Source organism: Convolutriloba macropyga, chromosome 1, assembly GCF_964194025.1.
Source record: "Convolutriloba macropyga chromosome 1, txConMacr16.3, whole genome shotgun sequence".
Lineage (NCBI taxonomy): Eukaryota > Metazoa > Xenacoelomorpha > Acoela > Convolutidae > Convolutriloba > Convolutriloba macropyga.
The window spans coordinates 42,517,305-42,544,593 of record NC_134468.1 but is presented as its reverse complement, the minus strand read 5'-3'; the positions used below and the strand labels follow the sequence as shown (position 1 = coordinate 42,544,593).

The 27,289-nt window shown below is 34.9% G+C and overlaps 2 protein-coding genes across 2 annotated transcripts in view; one reads left to right on the top strand and one right to left on the bottom strand.

The window, feature by feature from the left end:
• Nucleotides 1-27,289, top strand: part of LOC142339268 (NADH-ubiquinone oxidoreductase 75 kDa subunit, mitochondrial-like) — a 494,345-nt gene that overhangs the window by 281,301 nt on the left and 185,755 nt on the right. The gene's annotated exons all lie outside the window — the stretch shown is intronic.
• LOC142339161 (cdc42 homolog) lies at nt 8,899-25,905 on the bottom strand. The gene is made up of 4 exons (XM_075388954.1): nt 25,671-25,905; nt 24,683-24,865; nt 16,340-16,525; nt 8,899-9,783 (listed from the first exon to the last, which is right to left on the bottom strand). Exons 1-4 carry the CDS (start codon nt 25,788-25,790, stop codon nt 9,688-9,690), a joined length of 585 nt encoding a protein of 194 aa, XP_075245069.1. The 5' UTR covers nt 25,791-25,905; the 3' UTR covers nt 8,899-9,687.

The window sequence follows — 27,289 nt, the reverse complement described above, 5'->3', positions numbered from 1 at the left end:
TTATTTCCCTTTTCGTCATTGACAATTTTGCAGGAGTTTTTAAAGGCACGATCTTGTTGGTAACAGAGGTAATCATAGTAGGATCGAGAGGAGTTCATAAAAATCAAAGGTTTCTATGAGTTTTCTGTGCCAAACGTAAACATACCCGGCAGATTGCCGGAAAATAGCCGCCGTTGATTCCAATAAGCATGATTGGGATTGAAATAACAGAAGATATTGAAAAAAAAAGATTTTTGTGCAAAAACATTTTTTTAAGTCCGATTTATTTTGATGGCATTTCGTGGTTGTACTTCTGTTTTAGAGAGAGGCTACAGGGGCTACTATCAATACCAATAAGCATTAGAGATGGTAACTAAGACTTATAGGAACGACGTTCAATTAGCGGGCATCTAAAATTGGGCTTTATGGGTTTATCCCGTTTCTACTTCTGACTTCAATTTTTTATACTGACTCTGTTCATTTTGAATTGCTTTGCTGAGCAACTGATGTTCAAAATCACTTTTAGCAGAATGAGAGAAGAGAGAAACTAGCCTAGAGAAGTCAAAAAGATTTCACGCAAAATGTTGAAAAGGCGGCAAAATGAGGTAAAGCGAAACATTTTTTTATTCGACGAAGTAAAAAAAAAATAGGAGCGCTATAATAGCCGGCTGAGAAGATGAGGGCGGCTATTAAAAAGGCAATAGAACAGAGCATCATCCATCGATGAGACTCCACGAAATTACAGTGATTTTATAACAAATTGGTCTATGCTTACGCATAGTAAATGAGTAATTTACATTGCTCTGACATTTTGGCTGAACTATAAAGCTACTGACAGTCGCTTTCTTTTCCTGTTTATGAGAAAGATACGTTTCAAAATCTTCGAGACAAAATTATCAGATAATACCTTTTTCTCTAGGACGGTTTAAATAACTTCATCTCTGGCTGCAATTGACATTTAACATGGCATGGCAGTATTTGTGTTCAAAAATATAACATTGAAATTGAAATGTTGAAATTTATCAAAATTAATAAACAGAAGACCGTTTTATCGTAGATAATAGTTTCATTTCTAATATCCTTTAGTATGCTGCTCGAATATATCATTTGCGCTCACGAAACTGGAGAAGAATAAGGATTTTGCCAATGCACTGCTCCAGAAAAATAAAACAGATTAATATATTTATGAACTTTTCATAAAATACTTACCAAGTGCTATTTGTCAAATCGCGGGGAAAAATGTTTCAGTGGTACTAACAGCGTGAACTGTAAGAAGCGAAAGTGAAAAAGCTCAGCAATTTTAAAATTTTTTTAAACTTGTGAACTCATCAAATAATATTTGAGAAGCCTAAATGAACGTACAAAACTATTTTGTAGGAAGTGTGCGGTTGTCACGGCAACTGATCTATTCTTCTAAATCTAAAGAACTTTACAGTAAACCAACTTCTTTCCATAACAAGCAATAAAACAAGCAGTCAGTTCTCGAAAAGAAATCAATCTGACCAATAATGAGAACGCATATGATTAATCAAATAGCAGAAAATAGCAGATAAATTATTTAGAAATTTTGATCCATCCACTAGAACTTAATGCGAACATTATAACCCTCTTTAACTAAACACAAAATCTAACCTGGTGAACATGATTAATCGTTCCCCTGAGTTGAGAATAGATATATTTGGATGCCTATAATCATTTGAACTGTTAAAAGAAAAATCCAACATCTCTTTTTTTGTTCAAAAAAGGCAACATCTTTCAAAAGTCAAAATGTTTTTTTTTCTAAATGATCATTTCGGTGCATTTCAGTGGAATAAATGAAACTAATCAATTACTTAAAATACGGTGAAGATATGTCTCGAAAAAACACTTTTTTCGAATGACACACTTTTCTTTTTCCATTGGCACACCTTTCAACGAGACTTTTGTTTTAGCACTTTATTAGATCACTTTTTTAAATTGTCAGAAAAAATTAAGTGATATTCTCTAAGATCGAGAATTAGTTAAAACAGTTGCCAATCTATTTCTTTGGTTAACCTGAAAATAGTTTTGTCTCCCATAACAAATATTGAAAGCAAAGAACACTAAGTTCTCTGCTGCGTGCGACAGCAAGCTATCAAAACCACCATGGACAAAATATCTGAAAACAGTTCGGAGTTTGTTCAACCAGTTTCTTCAAAATTTTTGCTGATAATTAACCTACTTTTACTAAGTGATCTGCTCTCAGTGATCATAAATAACAATACGCAAAACAATATCTACATTTTTATTTCTTATCTAAGCGTAATTATGATTCAGAACGAAGAGAAAACCGAATTTTTGAAAAGGTAAGCCTCAATTTTTCGTAGACAAGCAAACAATCTGGAAAACGTACATTTCTTTTGATTATATTCCTAACTTTTTTCAAAATGCTTTTGTTTACCTCCGCAAAATTTATTGATTGGTAAAATTTAAGAAAAAAGAAGTCGAGCTCTCGAGTTCCTTGCCCTCAACAATTTTGGATAGATACATTAAAATTTGTTGGGACAAATAAATAAATCCATAGCGGAATGAATCAAAGCAGTCTGAAAATCAAAATCAGAAATTAGGTATTTCAATAACTTTTGCTGATAAACTTTGGCATTGGAAACGGTGAATACCAAAATTTTGAACACCAGCCTATCATATCTTTATTTCAACAGTCACAACTGGATTATATATTATATATATATAAAAACATTTATATATATATATATATATATATATATATATATATATATACATATATATATATAAAAATCAAAAAGCTGAAAATTAACGAATTTCTTAATTGTTCGAATTTTTCGATAACTACTCTTTAATTCCGGGACTTCAAAAAACAGCTTAGAAAACTTTGTTTTCTGACTTTATCTCTTATAGCGATAAATTAACGCACATATTTTCAGCTCAAATCTTAAAATTTGGTCCCCTGACCATAGAGTTCCAAGATATTTTGCAAATATCTTGGAACGCAGTGGTCAGGGGGACTTCTACGCAATTTGATGTAAAATCTAAAAAATTGAGAAAAATGTCGCACTTTAAGAACTACTATTTGCTTCTTATCAATATTGTCATATCTTATCATTATTAAGTCCTGGATCAGTCACAATTGAGCGGAGATCCTCAATCAAAGGAGAAGTAACTGAAACGTAAACCGACTAACGTCGGATGAATTTCTCTCGAACGACAGACGAGCAATTTAATTTAGGGGTGTAGCTTAAGAAATTTTTTGGGTGCAAAAACCCGGACCTGATAGGGTTTCGAACAATCGACCTCCCGGATAGCAGTCAGACATCTTAACCACTAGGCTGCAACCACGTTGCAACTCAACCGCTAACAATCACTTTAGATAAGCAACAAAATTCATTTCAGATTGATTGAGAGCAATTGAAATCACTAAAAATGAAGTGAAGCGTGAAAAAAGTCACTTGAGAAGTAACCGAATGTTCTAGAGAAAAGCGCAAAACTGTTCAAGCAAATATTTTGCATAAAAATGACCCAACACGTCTACCATAATTGCTTCAAACTTCGTTCGAGAGCAATTAAACAGCAAGTCAAAAGATTCCATATTGCCCATTTTAAATGGAAAGTTAAATTTATAGAGCTGCTTGCCGAGTAACGAAATTCAGATCAAACTCGATTATTAAAGTGGTCTGCTATCAAGACAAATCGACCATAAGACCTCCTCTCTTTAATGAAAGAACAAAATAGATTTTAAAAATTAGTTACAAATTCAGTAAACCAAGAAATTTTTTTCAAAGTACTGATGTAATTTTGTTTACGTAATTTGCATTTATTTCAGCCTGCATACAAAAAGATCCTGACTAAGTTCTATTTGTGGGCGAACTTTGCATGACTATTGTCATGTCTCAAAATGAAAGCAGAAGTTACAAAATGAAGACAAGAGATAGTTTTCTCTAATATCAGAAAGCCTCTGATATTTATCACAGCTGAGTCTAAGTGATAAAACAAACAAAACGACCACGAAAAAGCAAAATATTTGAAGCACTGATTTTCTAAAAAGCAATTTGTGTCAGAGTGCTTGAAAACATTAGATAAATTTATTTTGGGTTTGTTACTTTTTTTGCGTATATGGGCACAGACTTGAAGAGCAATTATACTCATTTTGTGTCCTAATTGGATTGTAATTGAATATGATTGTTTGAAATGTTGTTCAATACTCTCCAATTGAATTAACTATTTACTAAGACAAGACAACAACAAAAAATGTCAAAACACAAAGAAATACTGATGTTTTCAGAATAAATAGGGTAAAAGTCGTTAAAAATGTTAGATATCACCTGAAATCATTAAGGTGCTTCATTTTATTGTCAACAAAGAGTCAATAAGGCAATTACCATTGACAGGAAAGCAAAAAGAACAAATGGTCAAAAGTAAAACAAAAAAGTTCTACAATTCATTGAAAACAAGGGTGTCAGTGTTCAAAGATTAGATACTACTTAAAAACCATTAAAATAATTATTTCTCATCAAGGAGTCAATGCGACCTGTCAGTCAAGATACTGGGTGGTAGTAGGACAAAATACGAACAAAGCAAAAAAACACTGAAAACAAGTATTTAGATATTCGATACGAACAAAATTATTGAGATATTCGATACAAATTAAAACAAATAAAGAGCGCGAAGTATACTTGTATGTAGCATGTATAGTCAGCAGAGAGTCAATGAGACCAGGCATAATGAGACTAGGGAAATGCACAACAAAAAGCTGAAAATTAGGCAAAACTTAAAAATATAAACTGTTAGTTGTTCTTGGAAGAATTCAAAAATCGCAAATTTGCAGAAATGGCAAAGTTTGGGCACATCGATTACCTATTGAAAGCAATTGTGAAAAGATCACATTTGAACAATAAAAACAAGTTCTATTTCAACACGCAAAAATTCCCTCTGAAAACCCGAAAAGTAAACTTAGACTGAAAATTTTCAACGCACCTTGAAGGTATCCTTTTATCGCTCCTTTTAATACATCAGCGTTACTAATACCACTATTTTTACCTGTCACTAACAACAAAAAATTTGAAAAGGTGAAAAAAAATTAAAAAACAGCCCACCAATACAATTTAAATTCTTTGGTTTAGAAGCTTCACCCCATTCCGTTTGGGACCAAAACCTTTAAACAAATCAAACTGTCTGAACTAAAAATCAAGCGCAGTCAACTAAAAAAGGTCACGCATTTATATGAACAAGAATACCGTACGCACGAATTTATACACACAGAAAAGCACCAGCTAAACGAAAAGAAGAGTTGCAATTTCAGAACTAAATGACACTATAAAAATGCTACTTAGGATCTACCGCTTTCTACCTTCGAGAGATCTTTCATCTTAGCTGTAACTGTGCCCATATAATCACAACAGGAAATTGAGCTGCACTAACCGTAATCGTTCTTACTCTATGTCAAGAAATAACTGACATAGCAGGCAGATTGCCAGAAAATACCTACGATAGCTTCTTAGATCTGCATTCTCAAAGATAAAAAGGAAGAGACCAAAAAAGAAACTTCTCATTCCTAAATGCTGAGATGTTGATTAAGAATCTGTTTAACGTGATTGCTGCTTCTATTGGCTGCTCTCAAGTAACCTTCAATTTGAGTGACACACACTTGACCTTAAAGCAAAGAGAAGTCAATTTCAGATTAAGGAAGTCAATTTTGTGAGGTAATTCACGTGAGACCAAAAACTTAATCACGCGAATGAGAAAAAAACCACTAACAGCGGTAAGTGACGTCACGCAAACTATTCAGTTAAAATTGCATAAACAAAAATCAGATTTGAAGTGATTGTGACGTCATATAATCGAAACAAAAATCTTGTCGACGAAACAAGACATAGCAGGACAAGTCCTGAATTTCAATCCAAATAAAAAATTTGCTAATAGCCTGAAAGCTAACAATTTTACATTAACATCAAACAAAGACAGCCAACAAAGTCTATGACCCCAAAAGCACAACCGCACAAAAACCAAAAACAATGTGCAGATTTATGTTTCCAAGATCTAGTGTTTTAAGAATAACTAATATCAAAACATGAAAAATTTCATCAAAATTTTCACTCTACTATTCCTTAGATTGAGTACAAAATATAACAATCATGAGGGAAAAAATGGAAAACAAAGCAACAGGAGGCAAAACAAACGGAATACAAAAATTACTTGGCAAAAAAATTGGAAGAAAACCACGTAACTGGATGCCAAAATCCTTAACCACAGCATATAATAAAACCATAGACGCTATAAAACACCTTTCGGCAGTTCTAATTACAGAAAAAGAGAATTTAAATACAAAATAAAGCAAGATTTACATATTCATCTGATTATTTCGAAAAAAAAACGGTATCTCAGTCAATGAAAATGATAGCTAAAAGTTGGAGCTAATTAGTTGTCCAAAAGTACGTCACACTTGAAGGCCCAGGAAAACTATTAATTTTTAGACAACGCGATAAGACAATTAGAAAAACAAAAAAGAACATCAAGACTAATGAATCATTTTTTTAGAAGTGTCACAATCACGCTAATTCTTTTTGCAAACAAATGGTCAGAAAAACAGAGAAACCAAAAGACTGTCTGAAACATTTGTTTCTATTAATTTAACCGTCATTAACAACCATGAAGCTCGTTATAAATGAGAAAAATGAAGTCCACAAAGGGGGCAATAAAAACTAATAGAACCCCATAATTCGCAACAAAAAACCATTTTCAAACAAATTTTTGGGTTCTTTAGGCTATAGAAAAAATTATTTTCAAAGTCATAGAAAGCATTATATTTGAACAAAAAGTCAAATGGATTAATATCACCGCAGTTTGAGAAAAACTTATGTCAAAGTCATGAAAACCAGTAGGTGTTAACTCAAGCCCATAGTTATGTTCATTTATGCTTAATTAGCAATCAATCAGACCTGTCATCTATGACACTAAGCGATAAAGCGACAAATGATTAAAAAACGGGGCAAAAATCAAATATTCTTTAATAATTTACAAATACAAATTGTGTGAAAAAGATAGTAAGCATTAATTGCCCATTGAAGAATTTAAGGAAATGCAGAAAGGCGCAATCAGAACACAAATATTGCATATTATACGCACACAAGAGAGAAAACATAGTAAACAGCAGTCAAATAGACGCAAGTGAAAAAATCCCTCTTAAAACATGAAAACTTGTTCAAACACCTATTTTTCACTCCACTTTAATTTGAAAACAAATCATGAATCAAATCTACTTGATTTATTGCTCCCCTTACTACTTACTCGTGACTAAAATCGCCACTCACTCACTGACTCAATTTAAGTTCTCACTGACGTGAAAAAGCCGAAAAAAGTGTGAATTGATCTTTAAAAAAAAGAAAGCACACCAAGACAATCCAAAAACTTTGATTTGTAAAAAAAACCAAGCTAAGGCCAATAATAGCCCCAGCTATCCCTTTGCAGTTAATAAAACTGGATGTTAGGCTTGAAACAATCCTTAACCTCCAGGCGACATTTTTTTTCTTATGGCATAATTCACCGACATCTTTTTGTGCAACTCCTGTAGTTTTTGAGCTGATCTAAGAGTACATATTGATTTCTTAGTCAGTTAGAAAGACAACTGACGACGGACAAAGAGGAGAGAGAGCACAAGAATGAATACAAAAACCTAAACCGACTAACGTCGGTAAAATTGCTCTCGAATGACAGTTGGGGCGTACATTTTTCTTTATGGGTTGAAAACATCAGACCAATGTGGGGTTCTAACCCTGACCTTCTGATTCACATTCCTTCACCTCGACAGAGCCACTAACCATTGGGATATCAGGGCCTTGTCCTGGTTTCTCTAACAATAGGTTTTGTTTCAGCAACAAACTTTATTTGGGAGTCCGCGCAATTGAAATCACTCAAAAATCATAAAGTGGGTGAAAAAGTCACTTGAGAAGTAAAAAATGATTCTAGAAGAAAAACGCAAAACGGTAAAGCGAACAATCTGCATAAAAAGACACGCACGTTTACAATAATTGCGGCTCATTCCAGAGTAATTAATTTGCTAAGATTAAGGCCAATGTTCATAGTGAAAACAGGACTGTGGTCGTTCTGAGACGAGACCAGATAAAAAGCAGGAAAGACGGTAAGAAGAAAAAAGGTTCATAGGGTCAGAAAATACCTAAACTGCTTTCTTTCAAACATTAGAAGCAAATAGATAATTGTACCATAATTAAGATATCACAATAAAAATTTCAACTATTTAATCGATTCTTAGTATTTACAAAGTTCTGAATCAATCCAGCGCCATGCAATTCATGTTTGTGAGCCCACTAATGATCGACTTCTTTTGAACACCTGCGCAATCTATCTTTACCATAGAGACAGCAAGGATCATATGCATGGCGAGCAATTTAGGTTTAAAATGACCAATAGTTGTTTCAATACTTGAAATGAACAAATTATTGCGCTCAGAAAATTGTTTGGCATTTTATCTCATGAACTTTAGCGTCTAAGCGCCGCCTTAGCAAACTACTTCCGGTTTACAAACCTGCTGAAAATTTGTATTCATCCTCTTCTGGGCGTAAAAAGTCAAGTTCCAGCCCTGCGGAGCTGTTATTGAAATGGATTAACATAAACCGACTAATGTCGGAAGAATTGCTCTCGAATAAATGGTCAAGCGAAAAATTTGCACGAAAAAAAGACCAACACGTTTACAATAATTGCTACGAACTTCGTTCGAAGAGCAATTAAAAATCAACTGGACAAACTATTAACTTCATAGCAATTGTTTAACCGTGTTCAACTATTCAGCAGTTGCAGAAAATTCTTCACTAAGCCCTCATCTAGAATTACTTCTACTCATCGTGTTTATCTTTACTATTAGACATACACCAACCATGACGGAAACAAGATCTAGAGTAAAAAAAAACAAGATCTAGAAAAGAATAAATTTTGAATTCGTCTACGTTCATTTAATTTACTGTGAAAAGAAAGTAAGCAACAGATTACACATCCATCGTATCAACATTATTTTGCAGAGGAGTTCAAGATACAATCAACTGTTGTCTCGCCTCACCTGGAAAAAAATTAGGCCAGACAACGTAGACTCGTAAAAATCATCAAATAATTCATTGTTAGTTCTTAGTTGACATAATAAATTAGTGCATAATTCGAAATGAGACTGGCGATAATTCTGTGATTCGATCAGTAACTATTGTATAAAACCATAAGATACTATTTAGAGCTCATAATTCAATATACAATAGTAACTTTCAAATGATGATATCATCGAATGAAGAACGCCATTACGTAGTAAGCTGTACTTTATTTACCTCGAGACAGGTCGCTAAATTTGTTTATTTGTTTCACTTTTAGATCATCATTTGAGTTAGTGTGAAATGAAAAGAAAAAAGTAGGCAAGAATAGTCTTCTCGCCTAGTGATAATAATATATGAGTAAAAAGATCGATAAGTCACAGGTGGTATTACCGGAAATTACCTTTACACACTCATGTACATTGACTCAAGAGTCGTCTTGTTTTGTAAAGTGATGAGAAAACATGGAACCAATTATTAATCTACAGAATAAAGATAGAGAAAGAGCGAATTGAATTATAATTTGTATCATCTGTATGTATGCGTCTGTCTATTTATGTATGTACGTATGTGAGGGTGTGTGAGTCTGTCCTGCTTTCATGATCTTCTCTGACTCTTCCGATCATCTTTAGAATATGAGACACTTTTTCTTGTCTTTGTCTTTCTTCGTGTTTGGTGTGAGGGCCGCCAGAATAGCTTCGTCGAAAACATTCTTCAGTCCTTTCTAAAACGAGAACAGATGGTTAATTTCATCGACCCTCCTCTAAAATACAAATAGTTGAGGTCTTAGCAGATCAATCAACATTGGTAAATAACAATGAGAACCATCTCAATCATATAGCAAAATATGAAGGTGCGACCAGGTTTGTGGTACACGCATGCGCGATAGTTTCAATAAATGCCAAGTCTTTTGACTTATTGATCACAGTTTCACAACAGTTAAACGTTCGTTATGTAAATATACACACTATTTACAGAATTTCTGTAGGCGCATCTCTGTATGAGTAGTCACATTCACATCAATTTAATAAGCGCCGTAACAGTTTAGATATTTTCTTGATTGTTTTACGCATTAAATGTTTTTTCAGCTATCAGTAAACGCAGCTTGCATAAATAACCGCGCACTACATGCAACAATCTTCCGCGGTTGCTCCGAACGCGCTCGACATATAAACACACAATAATTTTGCTACCATGCTGGAAACATATGAAAAAGTTGGTTTGTCACAATTTCAATTTGCTGCTCAAATTTTTAATTTGAGAGAAATTGCATTGGTTTGCAGGCCTGTGTCATTTTGAAGTCAATATCAGCACAGACGCGCAACTCAGCTGCGCAGTACAGTACTTCTAAATTAACAACATGAAATATGGGAAATGCTCTATAATTAAGATTCAATCATTTGAAAACAGCATATTTCAAAAAAAGCTCCACAAAACTTGGTAAAAATTTTAACTAGCGACAGCCAACGTTTCCATGGAAACAACAACACCCGCGGCGAGGAGATGGGAGTGGGTGGGTGCAGGACCTCGGATACGCTGGTGCAGGTCCATATATCTTTACTAGACATATTTATTAAGTTCATCTTTACATAGTTAACGTAGAAGTCGTACTAATCAATTCACTTTTTCTCGACTTTCAAATCAAAACATGTTTTTTAAGGTTATACCCCAAACTTTAAAGTAGTAGTGTCTTAACTAATTGCTCAATTGCTTCCGTTACTATACAGAAACATACCCGGCAGATTGCCGGAAAATAGCCGCCGTTGATTCCAATAAGCATGATTGGGATTGAAAGAAAAGAAGATATTGAAAAAAAAAAAGATTTTTGTACAAAAACATTTTTTAAGTCCGATTTATTTTGATGGCATTTCGTAGTTGTACTTCTGTTTCTTAGAGAGAGGCTACAGGGGCTACTATCAATACCACTAAGCATTAGAGATGGTAACTAAGACTTATAGGAACGACGTTCAAATAGCGGGCATCTAAAATTGGGCTTTATGGGTTTATCCCGTTTCTACTTCCGACTTCAATTTTTATACTGACTCTGTTCATTTTGAATTGCTTTGCTGAGCAACTGATGTTCAAAATCATTTTTAGCAGAATGAGAGAAGAGAGAAACTAGCATAGAGAAGTCAAAAAGATTTCACGCAAAATGTTGAAAAAGCGGCAAAATGAGGTAAAGCGAAACATTTTTGTATTCGACGAAGTAAAAAAATATAGGAGCACTATAATAGCCGGCTGAGAAGATGAGGGCGGCTATTAAAAACTTGTGAAACATGCTTCTCATATCTTAGACACAGACAATGGAGACAATAACCGCTTTTTCACAAAACTGACAATACAAAAAATCAGCATGTGAACAAAATTGCTCGCTTAGCAAACTTTTTTACACCTACATTTCTCAATATGTTTCAAAAGAAGGCATCAACGAAAGAACCACTCTTTTTTCTCAGCTCTTCGAATTTGTTCACTGAAACAACTTTTTCAAACTTTATTCACTCCCTGAACTGCCAGTTTTCTTGCTCGCTCACTTATCAAAAAACATAGCCGGAAGAACTCTGGAAACGACTTGAAGGGTAAAGATGTCCACCCAAACTGAAATAATGAACCTCCTAATTAAAGACAGTAATCAGCTTGAAACAATAACAAAAAAATAAACAATGAAAAAGTATCTGACCAGAAAAGCTGATAAAGCATCTAATAAAAACATACCCGGCAGATTGCCGGAAAATAGCCTCCCTTGATTCCAATAAACAAGATTGGGATTGAAAGAATAGCAGATATTGAAAAAAAAGATACTTGCAGAAAAAAATTTTTTAAGTCCGATTTATTTTGATGGCATTTCGTAGTTGAACATACTACTGTTTCTTAGAGAGAGGCTACAGGGGCTACTGTCAATACCAATAAGAATAAGAGATGGTAACTAAGACTTATAGGAATGACGATCAAATAGCGGTCATCCAAAATTGGGCTTTATGGGTTTCTCCCGTATAATTGTAACCGTTCAAAGTTTTCACTATTATTCTAGTCCCCGCTGATTGCGTGAGACAAGCATAAACCGTCGGAGAAAAAGCTCTAGAATGACGGGACTGGCGTAAATTTTTCTTTATGGGTGCAAAAACATCAGACGAATTTAAGGTTTGAACCCCGACCTCCTGAGTCCAATCCCTTCACCTTGACGGTGACATTAACCACCCGTCTATCAGTACCCTGTCTTCGTATTTCTAAAAAAAGATTCTTGTAGAAAAACATTTTTAAGTCCGATTTATTTTGATGGCATTTCGTAGTTGAACATACTACTGTTGCTTAGAGAGAGGCTACAGGGGCTAATGTCAATACCAATAAGAATAAGAGATGGTAACTAAGACTTATAGGAACGACGATCAAATAGCGGGCATCCAAAATTGGGCTTTATGGGTTTCTCCCGTTTCTATTTCTGACTCGAATTTTTTATATTGACTCTTTTCATTTTGAATTGCTTTGCTGCGCAACTGATGTTCAAAATCACATTTATCAGAATGAGAGAAGAGAGACACTAGCCCAGAAAATGTTGAAGCGGCAAAATGAGGTAAAGCAAAACATTTTTTTATTCGACAAAGTAAAAAAAAGTTATGAGCGCTATAATAGCCGGCTGAGAAGATGAAGTCAGCTATTAAATTTATGAGGTGCGACTCCAAAAAAACTGTAGGCAGAAGACCATGAGACACGTTCAGTTTTAACTTATTAAAAGACTACACTTCGTCAGAAAGAACGATAGTCTTTCAAGTAGAGAAAAGAGGTATTAAAATCTCTGCAAAATATAAGGATTTAGCTAGAAATTATACAAAAAATGCCATTGTGCTACTTTGCAGCTATTTCATTAAAAGAATCTCTGCTTCTGGTCAAGAATTCACCCACCCGACACCTTGCAGATTTACACAAAAAGCAAGAACAAAAGCAGAAAATGAAATTCGTATAATTGTTTTGATTGAAAAGTACCCTGTCTAGCTTCCACTGATTTTCAGCAACACCACTGGAAAAGCTGTGAATGAAAATTTAACACGAAAAGAAAGCGAGAATCAATAAATTAGCAATAAGCAAAAATAAAGACAGAGAATTGGCCCAAAACTTGTCTGAAACTACTCAATAATATTTACTAAAAACCACTCCAAAAAGTGGTAGAAACATCAAACAACACAAAATTCAAAGAAAACCGAAACTTGTAACCGAAATTAAATTTATTTCAGAGACAAGTGAACTATCTAGCCTTCAGTGGCATCATTTAGTAGTAAAACTTATAGAAAAGGACTAAAGTATTAACAAGTAACTACTCTTTTCTATCCGCTCTTCAAAACTGTTCAGCAACCAAACCACTCCAGGTTTTTTCATGCGTTTCATTTCCTGCTTCAAAATTCACTCATAAAATTGATTTAAAAAGACTTCACCATTAATCCTCTTCGAGTCGTAAAAAACAGAAAACCATAAAGCCTCTTCGAATTTTTAAAAATCAAGAGAAGGCCAATAATTGCCCCACCTATTAATGTGCGGCTATTAATAAGCAATCTCGTTTGTAATCGTGGTTACGCCTAGACGTCGAGTTTCATTTTTTAGAAAGATCTAAATTCAATATCCTGCAATTGGTTCGCAACAAAATTTTGAATATTCATTTGATCGGTTAATTGTAACCGTTCAAAGTTTTCACTATTATTCTAGTCCCCGCTGATTGCGTGAGACAAGCATAAACCGTCGGAGAAATGCTCTCAAATGACGGGATTGGCGTAAATTTTTCTTTATGGGTGCAAAAACATCAGACGAATGTAAGGTTCGAACCCCGACCTCCTGAGTCCAATTCCTTCACCTCGACGGTGACATTAACCACCCGTCTATCAGTACCCTGTCTTCGTATTTCTAACGATTAGTTTTGTCTGAACAACAAACTTTATTTCGGAGTGAGAGCATTGAAATCGCTCAAAAATCAAGAGGTGCGCGGAATGTCACTTGAGAAGTCAAAGATTATTCTAGAAGAAAAGCGCAAAAACCGGTCAAGCAAAAAATCTGCATTAAAAAAGACACGTTAACAATAATTGCTCATTCGAGACCAATTGAAAACTTTGATTGGTGATCTCCTCTAAAGTGCTGACAGATGATTAAACAGATCAGCAGAACAAAAAGAATCAAAGAAAGGGCCCAACTGAATCTAAGTGCCTACAATATAGCATCACTCATAATCAAAACTTGCAGAACCTGGCACTTCTGTCACCGCGACAAACTGTGCCAGCCAACAGAAAGTACCGCCGGAATAAGAAAATTCTCAGCCCACTTTTGGGCATATTAATCGTATTTTGTTTTCTCGGCTTATGGGACTAATAGTCGCAGAGCCTAAATGGGACTAAATGGGAAGAAGTTCAATAGTGGGCTTCAAATAACAACATTAGAGGTTAACATATACCACTACTAAGATTTGAAGTGAAAAATGGCACCAGTTTCGGCGCACATTTAATTTGACTTTTAGTATTAAATTTCCGCCAATTGTGATTGAGAGAGAAATTTAGATCACGCAAAACGCAAAAGGTCAAGGGCGAAAAAGTCACTCGAAAAGTCAAACCGGTCAAGCAAAAATTTTGCATAAAAAAGACACGTTTACAAAAATTGCTATGAAATTCGTTCAAGAGCAATTAATAATCTATTGCTCTAACTTAATGACCGGGCTTCATCGGTTTATCCCGTTTCTTTTGATTTCGCTCTTTTCACATTGACCGTATTCATAACATTGCGTAATTCGATGCGTAACAAATTTTAAAATCCTTTCAGTTGAAACAGTGAATGAGGTAAGTCACGAGTAAAGCGTGAAAATCGTGACTTAATTAAAACAAAGGGTGATCAAAAGGTAAAGCGGATTAAAAAATGAGATAGCCAAAATAATAGCAGTTGAGAGGCTGACGGCGGCTATTGAACACAAAAAAACATAGCTGGCAGATCGCCAGAAAATAGCCGCAATAGCTTCGTAGATCTGCAGTCTCAAAAAAACTGTAAATAAGACAGACCGAAAAAATTCGTCTTTTTATTGAAGTCTGATATGCCATATTTTGATTAAAAATCTGTATAAGTTTTTGCTGCTTCTATTAGCTGCTCTCTAAAAACCTTAATTTACAGTGACACATTTGACCTTATCTCTTTGAATTAAAGTAAATAAAAGTCAATTTCAAAGTGAGGAAGTCATTTTTGTGAGTGAGGTAAGTCAAGTGACCAAAAATTTAATCACGCAAATGAACAAAAAAAATCGTGAATGAAAAAAAAATGACATCACGCACGCACTTCAGTTGAAATTGCATGAACGAATGAACAAAAAGCAGATTTGAAGTGGTTGTGACGTCATATAGTCGTAACAAAAATCGCGACGACGAAAAACATAGCAGGACAAGTCATGAAGTACAATTCAAAGAATTTTCATTTAATGAACAGAAAACTAGACCTAGAACGGACTCTGAATGGATTGGAAAAACCATTAAGAAAAAAATCCGATCCAAAAAATCGAAAAAACAGTAAACATCAAAGTGTTCAAACATCGTTCTCTGACTCTACTTTAAATTTAGAGCGAAAAAATTCACACCGCAAAACCACTCGTTTTTTCGCTCCACTTCCTGTTTCGGCGTGACCAAAATCACTATTCCAATCATAAAATGTGTGAACAGATCTTATAAGAAGACAGCGCCCCAACACAATTCAAATTCTTTGATTTGTAAAAAAATAATAGCCAATAATAGCCCCAGGCCAATAATAGCCCCAGCTATCGCTGTGCGGCTATTAAAAAGAAAATTTCAGCGTAAAAAGGAACCCAATAAGAAGGGCTATAATCCACTAGGGCCAAAATTATTTTTCTAACTCGATTTCAGAGCAGTAAATCAGCATATTAACTGACTAAAATCAATGCCCTAGTTCATTGTAAATCACATTCACAAAAAACACTAAGTAATTTTAACAACACTAACAAGATAGCATTTTGTGGAAATGACCCATTTAGAAGATATTGACCCCAAAATGAACACTTTCATTTCATCTCTTCAATTTTGCGAGCTTTAACGATATGGGGGGAATGCACCTCGAAAAACACCGCAGATTACGCATCATAAGGAAATGTCATTTGATGCATCAAACTGAGCATATACAGTGACACACTCAAATAAGGCTATAAAAGGTTAAATTTTATAGCACTTCTGTCCAACGTGAAACTTAAACCGTTCACGATCTACTGAGTGCATTTATTTCATTTCGATAACGTTAACCGCAGTTTTCAAACTAGCCTGTGTGAGTGCGGAGCATTCGACGTATTTGACGGCCTTCAAGTCCTTGGCCAGCTTCTCGCCTTGCTCCTGAGTGATGGGTTTGCTCTTGTTCTTGCCACCTCCGGGCTCGTCCCTCAGATCATTCTGAGTTCCCACCAAAAGGAAGGGCGTCTTGTTGCAGTGATGCTGTATCTCAGGCACCCACTAAAATGTTTACTACTTTCAAACGCATTCATCTGACACGATTTTTAAAGTGTTCTCGACATTACTATAGAATTCAGGATTTAACTTTTTCAAGGTTTTCAATCGAGCAGAAAGCTGCCTGTTATTGTTCCATAACTCGTAAGAGGGGAACTATATTATAGCCTGTCTTTTTTCTCAAGCCAAAATTTTTATACACATTCTAGAAAGATAAGACTGGTACCATTTGAAAGCTCCGTAGCTGTCAATTGAGATCCAAAAAGAAAATTAAAAACTGTTTACTTTATCCCAATTTTGTCACTTTTCCAGCTTAATTGGTCGTTTAAAAGGCGTTAAATTTTGACTATTGCTCGTAAACATTTTAGCAGCACAATAGTGCTCATTGATTACTAAGCTCTGAGCAAATTTCATGTTAATTTGCAAACTTTTAGTTTTACGGTTTTTGTCCCTATTGCCTCTGGTTGTGTGTGATATGTTAACCATGATTTCTGTTGGCCTATAAGTTAGTTATTTCGTATTTTGACAAAATAGAGTTTTGAAGACATTGTATTAAAAAATATGTAACCAAAAATATTCTTTGGCCCCAATGGTCAAAGAGTCGTTGGTATGGTACATCATTGATTTAATTTGAGTTCGTTGAGTTTTGTGGCTGATAAAAATGCTGACGAAAATAGCTTGACAAGCTTTAGAGTTACAAGCTTTTTTAGTCGACAAAAATTTGCAAAATGTTTTTTTTTAAATGACCAAATAGTGTTTTTGAACTTGAAGGCTTATGAAACTTCTGCAATTTTTTTTCGAATACAATCTCAGCAAAGGTCAACATTTTAGTACTATTTCATTTGCATAAGTTTTTAAAATACTTTTTACAATGTTTTGCCTATGCCTCATATCTGCATCAAAATTTCTGCTAGCCTGCAAATAAGTTGTATTGTACCATTTGGCAACCAAAAGATTTTGAGCGTAGTATTAAGAAAATAATTTTTTTTCACTCGTTTTTCTATTGACTTCCAGGGAAGAAATAATTTTTTTCGAGCTTCTGCTGGTTTCTCGTGCAGATTTTCAACGCAAAATGCCTTTTGATGACAATAACGTTAAGAAACTTCGATTAAGAAACTTCGATTAAGAAAATTGTTTTTTGCAATTTTTCAACTTTTGGCGGTTTTTGTTGTTTGCCTTTGCTTGTCTTTTCCGCATGACATGTCACTCTTTCTGCATTCTTGCTTTCTCGCGTTTCGGTTAGAAAAATTTGCTCTTTAATACTAGCCGCACCGACAATTGAAAAGTTCCGACAATTCGTTCTAATTAGTTTTTGCCTGTTTGGCTCGCATCTGTCTAATTGTCAGTTCAGGATTCAGGTCAGTTCAAATGATTCATTCAGTCCTTTCTACTGTAATTTGGGACTTATTCGAACATTCTTGTGCCACGCACACACTGGCACGAGGTGTCTTTTTTAAAATTAAATCAAATCTATACTTCATTGTATGGCTTTTAATAACAGGAATATTTCTCTCAATACTAATAGGGATATTATGGGTTTTCTACAACCATTTAAAGGTCATTAGAAAACGGGAAAGGATGCAAAACATATCCACGTTTGATTAAAACGATCTAGAAAATACGTCCTCTCGAAACATGACTCCTGATTAAATGAAGTATACTCGATACTATGCGTTCGTATATCAGTCTTTCACCCCTCTCAGCGGCCAACGCTGTTCAATTTGCCAGCCAATAGAGCATAAAGAGCAAATTCTGTTAACTTTTTTGAAACAAGATAGAGTACCTGACATATTGGGGCATAGAAAACGATAACTGTACAGTCCACGGAGGACTACCGATTTTCCTTATAATTAAATTAAGCATAGAGAAGCCTGCACCACTTAACTTAGGGATTTAAAAATTTCAACAGCTATAATCAGAACATAGCTGGCAGATTGCACGAAAATATCTGCAATAGCTTTGCAGATCTGCAATAGCTTCGTAGATAGTGAAAAAAAATTTTTTCACTATTGCTGAGTTCTTGTATTTTGATTTTGAATCTGGATCACTTAGTGCTGCTTCTATTAGCTGCTCTTAAATAACCTTCAATTAGAGTGAAATATACTCACTTGATCTTATCTCTTCGAATTAAATTTAAAAAGTCAATTTAAGAGTGAGGAAGTCATTTTTGAGAGTGAGTTAAGTCACGTGTGACCAAAATATTAATCATGCTAAAAAAAACTCGCTCCACTAAGAGTGAAAAATGACGTCACGCATGCGATCCAGTTGAAATTGCATGAAAAAATGAGTCAAAAGCAGATTTGAAGTGGTTGTGACGTCATAAGATCGTAACAAAAATCTTGACAACGAAATAAAACAAGTCTTGACGCACAATTCAAAAAATTTTTATTCACTAAACAAAAAACAAGAACTAGTACGGCCTATGAGTGAATAGGTAAAAACCATTTCTAAAAAAAATCAGATCAAAAAATAAAATCCTGAAACTGCAAATAAATAATTTGCAAGAGAATGCAAAGATATTTTTGAGTCCAGAAAAATTCTCATTCCACCAGTCCAAAACGACTACACTGCACAGAACGTCTATTCCGAAATTCGGGGACCACATGTCATCCACCATGGGGTAGATGCAGAATTGTCTCCCCACCACAAGCTGTGGATAGGCAGTCAAACTAATACATCTACTTTTATTATTATACAAATGCAACTAAGGAACAATTTTAAAACAGCAATAAGCGCCGACATTCCACCAAGAAAACCCGCAAAATAACAGCACCAAATATAACCGTCTAACATCTGGCTAATTGCTATCAAAAGACCCGAGAGCGGTTGGCTTTGGTAGCAGCCAGCTGGGGCTTAGAAGTGCTAGCATAAGGAGGGATTGTTGAGGGGGGTTAATGCAGAGGGTCCAACATTTGAGATTAGGAACCACCGTTCACACCAAGAAATTTTTTCCTCAAAACAGCTTTGGTGAATCACAGTTAAGCATAAGAAGGCTTAGGGCTCTTAGAGAACATAAGACCCTCCAAACACTGTTTATCCCATTTTTGGGGACGAAAAGTCAGATAGGACGGACGAAAAAACAGTCAAGCAAAAAATCGAATTAAAGAATGCAGGACTAAAAAAATTGCTAGAAACTTCGTTTGAGAGCAATTAACAAGAAAGTGATGTAACAAAAATCCAATCTGTTTAATATCTAAATCAAGGTAGGTCTCGTTTAGTGGCCATTTACTGAAAGCGTGTGTAGTTATCCTACAAATTTTTGAATGAAAGATGGTAAGTAGACGATATTGACGCTTTACAATTCTTAAGCAGTTCGTTTTTAAAAAAGTTTTAAACCAACAAATGGAAAACTCAGATATCATTGGAATTTAATTTCGTTTGAAACAAAAGCATAGCTGGCAGATTGTCGGAAATAGTTGCAGTAGCTTTGTAGATCTGCAATCGTAGATCTACAATAGCTTCGTAGATAGTAAAAGAAAAAAAAATTTCACTAATGCTGAATTGTATTTTGATTATGAATCTGTATCACTTAATGCTGCTTCTATTAGCTGCTCTTAAAAAAACTTCAATTAGAGTGAAATACACTCAGTTGACTGTCTCTTTGAATTAAATTTTAAAAAAGTCAATTTAAGAGTGAGGAAGTCTTTTTTGAGAGTGAGGTAAGTCACTTGTGACCAAAGAATTAATCACGCTAAAAAACAAAAGAAATCGTTCCAGTAAGATTGAAATTCAACGTCACACGCAATCCAGTTGAAAGTGCATGAACAAAAGAACAAAGAGCAGATTTAAAGTGGTTGTGACGTCATAAGGTCGTAACAAAAATCTTGACGACGAAATAAAACATAGCTGGACAAGTCCTGGCGTACAATTCAAAGAATTTTCATTCACTAAACAAAAAAACTAGAACGGACTGAGTAAATTGGGAAAACCATTTTTATGAAAATGAGATCAGAAACAAAAAAATCAAACGAAAACCGCAAATAAACGATTTTCATGAGTATGCAAAGATATTTCTGAGTCCAGAGATAGAAAATTTTGACAGCCATTTCTCATTGCACCAGTCCAACACGACCACACTGCACAGAAATCGTGACCCCTAACCCGGTGACCACATGTCATCCACTGTGAGTAGATGCAGAAAAGTCTCCACACCACAAGCTGTGGATAGGCAGTCAAACTAATACATCTATCTATTATTATACAAATGCAACTAAGGAACAAGTTAAAAACAATCAGAAGCGCCGATATCCCACCAAGATTACCCGCAAAGACCAGCAACAAACATAACCGACTAACATCTGGCTAATTACTCTCAAACGACCCGCGAGCGGTTGGCTTTGGTAGTAGCCAGCTGGGGCTTAGGAGTGCTAACATAAGGAGGGATTGCTGAGGGGGGTTAATGCAGAGGGTCAAACCTTTGAGATTAGGAACCAATCTTCACACCATAAAATTTTTTCCTCAAAACAGCTTTGGCGAATCACAGTTAAGCATAAAAAGGCTTAGGGCTCTTAGAGAACTTAAGCCCCTCCAAGCACAAACTGTTTATAAAGATCGCACGAACTGTCGCAATGAAAAGATCGCACAACTAAAATAAATGCTAGAAACTTCGTTTGAGAGCAATTAACAAGAAACTGATGCAACAAAAATCCGATCTACTTAAAATCTAAATCCAGGTAGGTCTCGTTTAGGGGCCATTTACTGAAAGCGTGTGTAGTTATCCTACAAATTTTTGAACAAGGAAAGCTGCTAAGTAGACGATATTGACGCTTAATTTTTCAGCAGTTCGTTTTTATAACAAACCAACAAAATTTAAAACCAACAAATGGAAGAATCAGACGTTATTGCCATTTATTTTGTTTTGAAATAAAAAATAGCTGGCAGATTGCCAAAAAATAGCTGCCATAGCTTTGTAGATCTGCAGTCAAAAAAGGTAGAAGAAAGACGAAAAAAGATACTTTAAAATGCTGAGCTGTTGAATTTTAAAAATGTTTAACGTATTGCTGATTCTATTAGCTGCCTCAATTAGCGTGACAAACAATCGTTTGACCTCATTTTTTGAATTCAAGTAAAGGAAAGTCAATTTCAGAGCGGGGAAGTCATTTTTGAGAGTGAGTTAAGTCACGTGTGACCCAAAACTTTAATTACACGAATGAACAAAAAACCTAACCGACTAACGTCGGAAGTATTGCTCTCGAACGATTAACTACAGCTATGATCAATTGCAGACTGCCTCAGTCGGCGGTGCAGCCGAAGGGGGACTTAATAAATTCACTAGAGTGCTTCAAATAACCCGATTACAGGTTAATATATACCACCATTAAGATTTAAAATGAAAAGCACCAATTTCAGCGCACTTCTCATTTGACTTTTATTAGTTAACTGCCGCCAATTGAGTTCAGCTGCTTGAAATTGTGAATGAGAGTGAACTTCAGATCACGGAAAACGCAGAAAGTAATGGGCGTAAAAGCCATCCGGAAAAAACGGTCACGTAAAAATTTTGCCTAAAATAGACAATAAAGCCGTCAATTCAAGATAAATTAAAAACACCCCCCACAAATAGTGAAAAATGGCGTCACTCGCAAAATTCAGTGTGGGTTGCATGAACGAAGGAACAAAAAGCAGATTTGAAGTGTTGATTGTGACGTCATATGCTCGCAACAAAACTCCTGTTGACGAAATAATAAAAAACAAGAGAAGGTCTCCGATATCGCTTTGCGGCTTTTTAAAAAATCTATCTGAGGAATAAGAGTTCCAATGATATTCAATTTTTTGTTGAACTGTTCCCTCAATTACTAGAAAAAGCTTAACAGGTTTATTTTAAGGCCGATCCTAGCAAAACCGAAATTCGAGCCCATATTTTGAGTTATTTTATGCTGTGAGAGCGTTCAAATTGCTTTGCTCGTTTGAAAAAGAAAAACAATATAACATAGCTGGCAGATTGCCAAAAATAGCCGCAATAGCTTCGTAGATCTACAGTCTAAAAAAAACAATAAAAAAGACAGACCAAAGAAATTCGTCTTTTCATTGAAGACTGATATGTAATATTTTGATAAAAATCTGTATGAATTATTGATGCCTCTATCAGGCTCTTAAATAACCGTCATTTAGAGTGACACATTCATTTGACCATATCTCTTTGAATTAAAGAAAATAAAAGTCAATTTCAAAGTGAGGAAGTCATTTTTGAGAGTGAGATAAGTCAAGTGTGACAAAAAATTTAGTCACGCCAATGAAAAAAACTCGCTCCACTAAGAGCGAAAAATGACGTCCGTAATGCACGCACTTCAGTTGAAATTGCATGCATGAATGAACAAAAACCAGATTTAAAGTGGTTGTGACGTCATATGATCGTAACAAAAATCGCGACGCCGAAAAAAAACATAGCAGGACAAGTCCTGACGTACAACTCAAAGAATTTTCATTGCCTAAACAAAAAAGACCTAGAACGGACAATGAGTGAATTGGGAAAACCATTTGCAAAAAAAAAATCATCACAAAAAATTTAAAAAAAAAAGAAAAAGTCAAAATGCCGCATGCGAACAAAAAACCACTAACGAAAAATGGAAATTTGTTTCGAACGAACAATTACGCCTAAAATGAACTATGAATGAATTGGAAAAACCATTCAGAAAAAAATCCAAACAAAAATCGAAAAAACAGTAAAAATCAAAGTGAAATGCCGCCATGTGAACAAAAAACCACTAGCAAGAAAGCGAATTTTTGTTCAAACACCGTTTTCTCACTACTTTAAAATTAGAGCAAAAAATTCAGGCCACAAAACCACTCGCTTTTTCGCTCCATTTCCTGCTTCGGCGTGACCAAAATCACTACTCCAATTTGACTTCAAAAATCATGAAAATCTGAACACATCTTAAAAAACATAGCCGGAAGAATTCCGGAAACCACTCGAAGGACAAAATTGCCCATACATATGACTAAACAACTAGAATAACTATTGTGAACCTTGAACCTCCACAAATAGCATAAAAAATCAAGGAAGAAAAGAAACGGCATTCAAAAACAAATTGAACAAAAAAAACTAAAAACTTGTTTTTTTTAATAGTACAGGCAAACATAATACCGAGTAAAGATCCTTCGGAATTAGAGCAATAGAAAGCTCGCAAAACAATGGGCAAGTCATAATAGGCTAAGAAACTTGTCAAGATTTTAAAAAAGAAAAACTGCAAAAAAAAAAGAAAAATTGTTAAACTTTCCCAATTTTTTTTGTCAATTTTCCTAAGAAAAAAATGATTTTTACCACGAAAACTTTAGCCAATTGTTATCTGAATATTCCTTAAGTAACAAGCTTCTATTCAAATCCCACTTAGAGCCTTTAAACAAAAAAACAGGCAAAACATCAATAAATTTCGTCTAAAAATCAGCAAAACTGATCAAAAACCTCCAAATTAGCATTAAACTCAAATTAACTATTTTAAACCTTCAATTCCTATCAGAACAAGCCTTAAATTAATACAATATCATAAACCTCATAACCATCAAAAATTGCAAAAAAAATGCTTTTAAAAGCCGCACGTGAACAAAAAAATTCGCTCGCTTAGAAAATTTATTCACACATCAATTTCTCGCTCTCTCAAAAACAGCGATATGAACAAAAACCACTCTTTTCGCTCCGCTCTTCACTTTTGTTCAGCACCAAAATCACTCCAAATTTTTTCACGCTTTTCATTTCCCGCTTCAAAAACCACTCCAATAAAATTGATTAAAAAAAAGGACTTCTCCAATACTCCTCTTGGAGTCATTAAAAGACAGCGCCCCAATACAATTCAAATTCTTTGAATTGTAAAAAACCAAAAGAAGGCCAATAATAGCCCCAGCTATCGCTGTGCGGCTATTAATAAGAAATTTGACGAAATTTAGTATTTCGCTCGATTTTTTCCGAAATTTTGAAGGGATCTATACGAATCTAGATTTATAAAAACCCCGTTCATTCTTAAAAACCCCTTTTTGGTGAAGATTCTTCTTCTCAGCAAAGGTTTTAGCGAATGGTATCTCCGATAATTATATGACGGGTCCAAACTGACAGGAAAAAACCGAGCTAGCCTAAAGAGTTCCCTCGCTCGTTGTCTGGTGGAGACATTTTTATGAGCTAATCTTTCATGTAAAAGTTCATCAATTTACCATAAATCAATTAACAGTACAAACCTTTTCCTTAACGTTTTCATATGAACTCGAGTTGACGACTGAAAAACAGACAAGGAAAACATCAGTCTGTGGATATGACAAAGGTCGCAGTCTGTCGTAGTCCTCCTGCCCTGCTGTGTCAAACAAGCCCAACGTGTAAGGCTCACCACCAATCATTACTGTCACGGCATAATTGTCAAACACCTAAGGGAAGGGAACTGACTTGCCATTCGGATAAATTGATCGGATAAAAAAATTAAAGCATTGAAAGCCAAAATGTATTGAAGGTTGAGATGTAACTGCTCCGAAGAGTTGTTACTGGGTACTCGAATGCAAGTTTTTTATTGCACGTATGTCCAACTTCAAACAAATCGTCAAAGTTCTACTCAGTGCAGAAGGCGAAACGCCTGTTTCGTAAGACCCACGTTTATTAGGACAACATTTATGTAATGCTTATGTTACATTGATTGTTACGTTGATATGCTACGCGAGTGTATGATCCGATAGCATTCAATTTCTAGGGTAGTAGTTAAAGAACCAAGTCAATTAAAATTTTTAGGGGGCACAAACGGAAAACTCTCCAAAAATTGGGTCTTTCCCATTATAGCCCCCTTTACCATAATGGGGGGCTATAATGGGAAACAACCCAAAATTTTATTTTCAAACGTTTTCCTCAGAAAATCTTGGACCCTGAAAACATAGGTCCCATGCCATAAGTCAAGATTTCAAAGCTCAAACCTTTTATATAATGGCAGGATATCGAATGATGCCTTTTAACTAAATATGAAAAGCAAAAACGTTACTTCAAAAAGTTTTTCAGTACACCTTCAGTCTTTTGTAAAAATCAGTTCGAACAGTTTATCTTTTCTCATTTGCAATTACAGCAGAGAGTAGATTGTGTAGATCCGAGAAAACAGGACGCAATGCTTCACAAATTCGCTTTTCAATAGTGAGCCATTCATTATGCTTATCAAAAGGTTCTCATTTTAACAACAAAGAGTTGACTTACCGTAGGCACGTATTCAGATGGAAATTTATTTGTTGTGTAGGATATAAGTAAACAAGTTTTTCCAACAGCCCCATCGCCGACGACGACGCATTTAATTGTTTGCATATTATTCCCGCTCATTCTGAACTAAAAGAAAAAATGAAGCATAAACTTGTTTTAATAGAAACAAAACAATAGAAACCAAACTCTTTAACAAATTTTACTTCTACAATATACGTCTTACTCAAATTAACGATACAGTAAACTTAAACTAAAATTGTAAGCGTCTATTATTAGGTAATTCTCAGAAGAGAGATTTCTGTAATTCGAAAATTTGAAAAGAAGTAGCCAGGGAAAGCGAAGACGGTTTTCGTAGCGGTCTGTCGAAACGGTGCGAAACGGATAAAAATTAAATGGAAGATCTATTGCGAAGATGATTGAATTGACTGGCAGGTGCTACAGACAAACTTACAAATTGAAATTACATTGTCAAAGTTTTTACATGTGTGAATTTTTCATTAAATTGATGATTGAAAATATTAAATTGACCATCAGATCCCTGTGACAAATTTACAACTGGAAGAAGGTTGATTTAACCATCAGATCACACACAAATTGTTGAAAATTATTTACAGTTATCAAAAACAAACATTAAAATTAATCGTTCAAGGGTTTATAGAATTGTGTAAAGGTGTCAAGTTTAAAAAATGACTACAAAAAAGAAAATGATCGGTTGATAGAAGAGTTCTTTCGCAAAATCTACACACACACACAGTCCCCAGAATACTGTGCAGTCCATTGGCATAGAAGTTGGCAATTATTCTCGTGTTTTTGCGGGCAGCCTTTAAATCCCTGCATGTCTTGAAACATCAACTTATTTAATTGCGTTGTGGTTGATGTATACTTGTAATTTTTCCAAAAGACGGCTTCTGTTTTCCGATAATGCGGTTTTATTTCAATTTCCAAAACTTCATCGGCGTACTTCTCTAGAAAAACAAGAGTTGAAAAAATGAGCTGAGTTGAATTTGACTTTTTGCAGATTTAGTTTTTGGTTCATTGAAAATACTGACTGATAAGCACTTATTTATTAATTGCTTCAAGTGACTGGGGGATATCCTCTTGAAAAAATTACACCTAGATAACAGATTGTGATAGTAAATTCAACTTCTCTATTCAATATATATAGAAATTTTCACCCAAAGCTAAACGGCCACCTCTGCGTTTTGTCTTTTTTACATTGATTTTCAAATAGTTCCTGTCATAGTACGTGCTCAGATTATTCAAACATTGTTGTAGTTAACATTGGTTACGGCTCCCAAAGACTAAGACGCATCAGCGTAAAATATGACATCTAGACCTTTGCATTTCAACTCAAAAAGCAAATTAGCTACAACTAAGTAAAAGTGGTGAGAGTTTGTCTCCTTGGGCTACTCCTGTTTTCTGTTCAGTCTCATTTGACAGATTCTCCATCAAGGATCTGCTGGAAAGTGCATTTTAGCACAGATTGTATCGTGTGTAGCATGTTCCCGTGAAGCCCAGTTTTATCAGCTTTGTAAGCAGCAAGTTCCTATTTACGAAATGGAAGTTCTTTTCGTAGTCAATGAGGCAGGCATAGTACTTGCCATTGCAACTGACGATAT

Coding starts and splice junctions, on each gene's coding strand:
- LOC142339161 (XM_075388954.1), bottom strand. CDS start 25,790: ATGAGCGGGAATAATATGCAAACAATTAAATGCGTCGTCGTCGGCGAT. Junction 24,866..25,670: donor CATCTGAATACGTGCCTACG/GTAAGTCAACTC, acceptor CCCTTCCCTTAG/GTGTTTGACAATTATGCCGT. Junction 16,526..24,682: donor ATGAAAACGTTAAGGAAAAG/GTTTGTACTGTT, acceptor TAAACATTTTAG/TGGGTGCCTGAGATACAGCA.